Source organism: Chanodichthys erythropterus, chromosome 5 (genome assembly GCF_024489055.1).
Source record: "Chanodichthys erythropterus isolate Z2021 chromosome 5, ASM2448905v1, whole genome shotgun sequence".
Lineage (NCBI taxonomy): Eukaryota > Metazoa > Chordata > Actinopteri > Cypriniformes > Xenocyprididae > Chanodichthys > Chanodichthys erythropterus.
The window spans coordinates 36,800,058-36,807,074 of NC_090225.1; the positions used below are offsets into that span (position 1 = coordinate 36,800,058).

At 36.4% G+C, this 7,017-nt stretch overlaps 1 protein-coding gene across 3 annotated transcripts in view; it reads left to right on the plus strand.

Moving 5' to 3' along the window:
- The window catches only part of ttc7a (tetratricopeptide repeat domain 7A), a 69,145-nt gene extending 64,857 nt beyond the window's left edge, over nucleotides 1-4,288 (plus strand). For all 3 annotated transcript variants that reach the window (XM_067386997.1, XM_067386998.1, XM_067386999.1), the window contains one exon: nucleotides 3,360-4,288. In XM_067386997.1, the coding sequence (XP_067243098.1) occupies nucleotides 3,360-3,578 (219 nt within the window). In that variant the 3' untranslated portion in view covers nucleotides 3,579-4,288. The remainder of the gene's footprint in view (nucleotides 1-3,359) is intronic.
- Nucleotides 4,289-7,017: the final 2,729 nt, after the last annotated feature.

Genomic DNA, 7,017 nt, shown 5'->3' on the forward strand with positions numbered 1-7,017 from the left:
CCTTACAGCAATTCTTCAAGTGCCACCTCTGCTACATCCGTGTATAAAAATGAGCCAATTTATGCCCAAATGTGCTAGCCTCAAAACTGTTTTACATTGTAAACCCCCCTTCTTGTGCTGTTCAGTCCTCCAGCTAAAAGACTCATAAACACCAGAATAACCAGAACAGCCTCTTTCTGAGCTATGATTGGTCCACGGGCTTGTCAGTCTGTGTACTTCTGCAGCTGTGTTATGATCACTCTTTTCAAAACATGCCCTGCCTGTGGCTGCTTCTTTCACTCGTGTCTATGAGATCCTCATTTCCTGCCTCGCTTTTCTCTCTCCCCAGTGGAGTCATTCTCTCTGATGTGCTTTTGAAGTGCCTGCATAATCAGCAGTCATGTGTCTTCACCCAGAAATACAACTCTGCATTGGTGTGTTTGTGTGTGTGTGCTGAAAGAGGGGACTATGAAATGTAATTGCAATGAGTAAATCATGCTGTTGTTGGCAGGATTAGGGAAAGTAACACAATTTAACTCTAGGCATACACACCAACTCACTGTACACATATGATGTTGTTCTAAACACACTTTTAATGTCATACCATTAATTTACAATATAAATTACATTGAGATTTCAATTAAATTCAATTCACATTTATTTGTATAGTGCTTTTCACGATACATATTGTTTCAAAGCAGCTTTACAGAGAATGCATGTCAACATTACAATTTAAAGAATGCAGTAATGCAGCAAATAATGTAATAATTTAGGCAATTTAATTTAAAATCACTGTTAGAAGTTTAATTGAAGGTAGAAGCAATGAGCTCCTGGAAAAATGAATTACATATTAACAATAATTAGGATATATAGATATTTGGGAATGTGCATGTTGATCCAGATGATTACGTCTTCTGAGGTCCTCGCAGGAGTTGACTCAGTCTCTTCATAGGTGTTGGTCATCTGAGGTCTTCTTAAGAGGCTGGATCCAAACTGAAGCTGATGTCCTCTCTAGTCACCTCGGGACGGGTGTCCTGAGGTAAAACAGAAAAGATTTCAGATTCAAGAAGTTTTATTGCCATGGAAAAATAGCTTCAACTTACGAAAGCATAGTAAATATACATACGACCAAATTACAAAACAAGTCTTTGGTCCATTATTTATCATCAATATTTCTGGTTCATTTTCCAGGAAATGAAGATTGTACATTTTAAATGTGTAATATTATGCTGCAAATAAGGTTGTTGTGTGTGGGACTGGGCAGCATTTTACATTAAAGAGTTAGTTCACCCAAAAAAATTCTGTCATTAAGTACTCACCCTCATGTCGTTCCACACCCATAAGACCTTTGTTCATCTTTGGAACACAAATTAAGATATTTTTTATGAAATCCGAGGGTATCTGATCTACACATAGGCAGCAATGTCATTGCACCTTTTGAAGTCCAGAAAGGTAGTTAAAAACATGGTTAAAATAGTCAACGTGACTACAGTGGTTCAACCTTAATGTTATGAAGTGATGAGAATACTTTTTGTGCACAAAAACAAAACAAAATAATGACTTTATTTATAAAGTCGTTATTTTTGTTTTGTTTTTGCGCAGTTCAATTTTTGGGTGAACTAACCAATTAACATTTATGCATCTGGCAGATGCGTTTAACCAAAAACATGCATTCTCTGGGAATAGGACCCATTATCTTGACTTGCTAGTGCCATGCTTTACTGTTTGAACTATAGGAATGTGCTGGAAAATCTGACAAATATATTTTAACCTTTGACCATATTTTGATATATTTATGTATTTGCCCTCCAAATTGCTTTGAATTAGAGGAATCATAAAATGTCAATTGTTGCAAAATTTTAGTTGAATTTATATTTGTTTAAAAATAATCATAAATAAGCATTTTTAGACTGTATTTCACTAAACAATGCAATCAAAATTGTTCATAATTTTTATGCATTAAAATGATACATGGTGTTAAACAACAATGTTTTCCTATATATACTTAATTTTTTATCTAATATTATTTACTTAAAAGATTAGTCCACTTTCAAATAAAATTTTCCTGATAATTTACTCACCCTTATGTCATCCAAGATGTTCATGTCCTTTCTTCGGTCGAAAAGAAATTAAGGTTTTTGATGAAAACATTCCAGGATTATTCTCCTTATAGTGGACTTCAAAGGAGATCAACGGGTTGAAGGTCCAAATTGCAGTTTCAGTGCAGCTTCAAAGGGCTTTAAACGATACCAGACGAGGAATAAGGGTCTTATCTAGCGAAATGATCGGTCATTTTTTAAAAAAATACAACTATATATGCTTTATAAACACAAATGATCGCCTTGCAAGTGGTTCTGCCATTCCGCCTTCAGTATACTTAAAAAAGCTTATGCTGATATTATACAGTACGTGTGTACATTTGAAAGAGAGAGAGCACAAGAGAGTATGCACTTTCAGAACACAATAAAACATATTTTGTGGCAAAAACCATGACAATAAATTGTCATTTTCATCTTGTTGTTTACTATGCTTAGTCGGTGTCATTGTGGGTTTTTGTTCTTTTGCGGTTATAGTCTGTAGGACCTATTGAAACAACTGAAATCATTTGGTGAAGTGATATGGAACTGCAATGCGGTCAAGACCTGCTAAGAACTACTTGAGCCGTGCGTTTCCCTGAAAATAATTGCACGCCTTAGAACGTTGGTCAACCAATCAGATTCGAGCATTCAACAGCCCCGTAGTATAAAACATTTTAATACATGGCATGGGAAATCCATTTTTCAGTGATAACACAAATATCATTCATAGATAGTGATGTATTTTTTTTTAATTATTCAGTATTTATATGTCTTGATATTGAGTATTTAGTAGTGTAGAGTACAAATGATTGTTATAATGAGAGTTTAATGAGAATCACCATTGAAGATAGTGGTAGTAGCAAAATGAAATATTGGGAATTACACAAAATTATAAAATTAAAATGCCTGTACATATTACAACATCTCCCTAATTGTCAGAAAGATATTCAGAGATTCACTCAAATAATAGTAGTATTGCTAATTAGTCAATGACTTTGAGATATATTGCCCAGCCCTAAGTTTCATGTGTGTACTGTGTATATATGAATATTGAATCAGTGTAGTATGAAATTATTTTGTTCCAATTCCAAGTTGACCCCTTTCTACTTTACCCATTCCCTTTTTTAAATAAACACTTTTATTTATAAAGCAATGTGTAACATCAGCACACCATCACAAACTCCCCCACTCATGTTTTTCTTGTCCACAAACGCTTGAATTTTTAACCTAGAATATATATAACAGTTCTGCAAAAATGCCACACATCAGAAAAAAAAAAACTCTTTCACTTCCTGTCCACAGGGAAAGTTGTTGGTGCGCACAGGCCGTGTGGGTCTTGGGGAGAAGATGCTGAGGGACGCGATACAAGTCCAGAACACAGCACATGAGGCCTGGAGCGCCCTAGGGGAGGCGCTGCAGAGCAGAGGCTGCACACAGGCTCCGGACTGCTTCCTCACCGCACTGGAGCTGGAGTCCAGCTGCCCTATCCGGCCCTTCACCATTATCCCACGAGAACTCTGACACATCTATGACACAAATATGTGTGGAGGGAATGCTGGCTTTCCAATCACTTTAAATGACACATACTGTATAACAAAAATATTGCACTTTTTGCTCTTGATTGAAAGGGAGCGTAATCACATTAGTGAAATTTCACAAGCAAACAAGGTCCATTGTGAATGGAGAAGCGATGCAGGAAGCACCGCTCATCCAGCTTTCCGTTGCTCAATGTGGAAAATGAAAATTGACAAATTGCCCTCACATAAAGTTCCAGATTGTGTGAATTCCCATTGAAACATCTGCAATATTTCAAAATGTGACCTTAAAGGCCTGTTCACACTAAGAACGATAACTATAAAGATAACTAAAACTATAATATTAGCGTTCACACCAATGGATGATTATTTATTACACCGCCCGGCCAAAAAAAAAGTTGCTGTTTGGATTTTAATAGGCAGATACTTTCACCCAAAAATGAAAATAATGTGATTTATTACTCACCCTCATGCCGTTCCACACCCGTAAGAGCTTTGTTAATCTTCGGAATGCAAATTAAGATATTTTTGATTAAATTCAATGGCTCAGTGAGGTATGCATAGTCAGCAATGACGTTTCCTCTCTCAAGATCCATAAAGTAAAAACATATTTAAATCAGTTCATGTGAGTACAGTGGTTTAATATTAATATTATAAAGCGATGAGCGCCAAAAAAACAAAATAACGACTTATATAGTGATGGCCGATTTCAAAACACTGCTTCAGGAAACTTTGGAGGATTATGAATCTTTTGTGTCGAATCAACGGTTCGGAGCGCCAAAGTCACGGGATTTCAGCAGTTTGGCGGTTTGACACATGATCCGAATCATGATTCGACACAAAAGATTCATAACGTCCGAAGCTTCATGAAGCAGTGTTTTGAAATCGGCCATCCCTATATAAAGTCGTTATTTTGTTTTTTTGGCGCACAAAAAATATTCTTGTCTCTTTATAATATTAATATTGAACCACTGTACTCACACTGATTTTAATATGTTTTTAGTACATTAATAGATGCAGGCCTCACTGAGCCGTGGATTTCAACAAAAATATCTTAATTTGTGTTCCAAAGATGAACGAAGATCTTACGGGTGTGGAACAGCATGAGGGTGAGTAATAAATGACATTATTTTCATTTTTGGGTGAACTAACCCTTTAAGAGTCTATGATTGAATCACTTTGGCACTGATTATTATGTTTCTATCATGTCATATGTTTGGCAACAGTTCTACTAACCCTGTATGATGGAGTGTGTAGCTTTTCATTTCTTAAACAACCATGTAGGAAGACACATCATGGCCATATTCCAGGATGACAAAGCTAAGATTCATCAGGCTCAAATTGTGAAAGATTTGAGGAGGGAGGTTGTGGTTGGGAGGGAGCATGAAGAATCATTTTTAAGATTACAGAAGTTTTACAACAAAAGAAACATTTCAGCAAGACAATTACATTCAGAACAAAGTTTGACCCAGTAAGTGCCAGTAAGAAAAGAAAAAACCAGATCAATTCTCAAGTTCATTTAATTATTACAACAACAAAAAAAGATTTTAAAAAAAATTCCCCAAAAACAGAATAACAGGTTTGTATAGAGTAGAGCAACAATGATCATATGAGTCCAAAAGAGGAAAACAGCTTTGAATGCAAAGACAACTCAGTTTTGAGTAATTGGTGACTGTCCTACTAAGTGGTTCAAGCCGGTAGTGTTTTTTTTTTTTTTGTTTTTTTTTTTTTTTTTTTTTTTTTTAGTCACTCACAGTTTATGCAACAATGTGGCAGTTCAATAGAAGTTCCAAAATTTGTCACAGGAAAACAGTGGGGGGTTTTTTTTCCACATCAGCAGATTCAAAATTGCAGATTTGAGCAGATTTAATCAACGTGAATCCATCGGATATCTCCGTATCAGATGTGCCAACACGCATAGGCTGGAATAGGCTAGCATAAAACTTGTACGTGCAAGTACAAAAAAAATCATTTCTCCTTTCCCAAACTCACTGGAGTGCGTCCAAAAGTAACAAGCCAGAGCCATACGTCACTCGTCATCTCACACATCATCACATTCACCTTTCCTGCAGGAGATCTGCCTCAGGAACAAGGCCTCCTAGGTGCGCTATTTCCCCCCTTTTTTATATGCTGCTCTCATTATTAACATACCTCCTTTATGACGTTCGTTAAAATGAAAGTAAACGGGTTACAACATGCTACAACATGAATTGACACCTCTGAGTCCAGACCTAAATTCATTTAATTCAATCAATTCATTCTTAAATTCATTGAAAGTCTTTGGGATGTGCTGGAGTAGACTTGACTCTTGCATTGTCTTGATCATCAATACATTTCCTTCCATCAAGAGGTGCATCAATTTTTGGTCAAGATCTTGTATTGACACTACAAGAGTCGAGCACTCTGTAAAGTCTTCTCCAGCACATGCCAAAGACTTTCAATTCTGAAATATGGCCATGATGTGTCTTTCTACATGGTTGTTTAAGAAATTAAAAACTACACACTCCGTCGGTTAGGGTTAGAGGAACTGTTGGCAAATATATGACATGATAGAAACATAATAATCACTGCAATAATGATCCAGTCATAGACTCTTAAGCATCTGCCTATTTAAATCCAAACAGCGACTTTTTTGGGGTGGACAGTGTATAAACGTGCGCTACAGTTTTTGTCGACTTTAAATGCTTGCACTAGTCAAGTGGATTCTGACTGCGTCAGTGATTCCAACAGTGTTGTTCTTATTTATCGTGGTGTGGACTTCCCTATTCCAAAAGTACTAGAATGATTATTAAAACTTTATAGTTATTGTCCTTAGTTTGAACGGGCATTAAGTCTGTCAAACGTTACCAGCTAACAGCACCTCTAGCAGGACGTTAGCCCAGGCTTAAGTGTAGTGTGAAAAGCCCTACACTGTAGTTACCTTTATTATTATTATATTATTATCTAAAATATCACACCGCACTTTTGACAAAAACACCAACATAAACATATACAACAGAATGACTGAACACAAAACATTTTCTTTCCAACTGCAGTATTTTTTGCAAATATACTACAACATGTTCAGATAATGAGTCTTGTTTTTCAGGGACAAAATTGTTGAATTCTATATTCTTTAGCTCACTTTAAATACTTTTAGTATTTATATACCCAGTAATCACCAGTACTGTATGTTGGTTGATGATTGTTCTTCTTATAAAGAGTGATTTTGCAATCCCAGTGTCATTGTTTTCTGTTGTTTTCATTCCTTATCAGTTTCGGTCCTGTAGCTACACAGCACTTAAAGATCTTATGTAATGTTTCCAGTGCTGTTGGTGAAACCCTTGGTCTTCTTTCTCTGGGGCGGCTGTGGTTGCCTAGCAGCGGGGCCTTGTTTGAGTTTCTGGGGAGGCTGTTGGATCTTCAGCACGTGGGTCTAAAGCCTC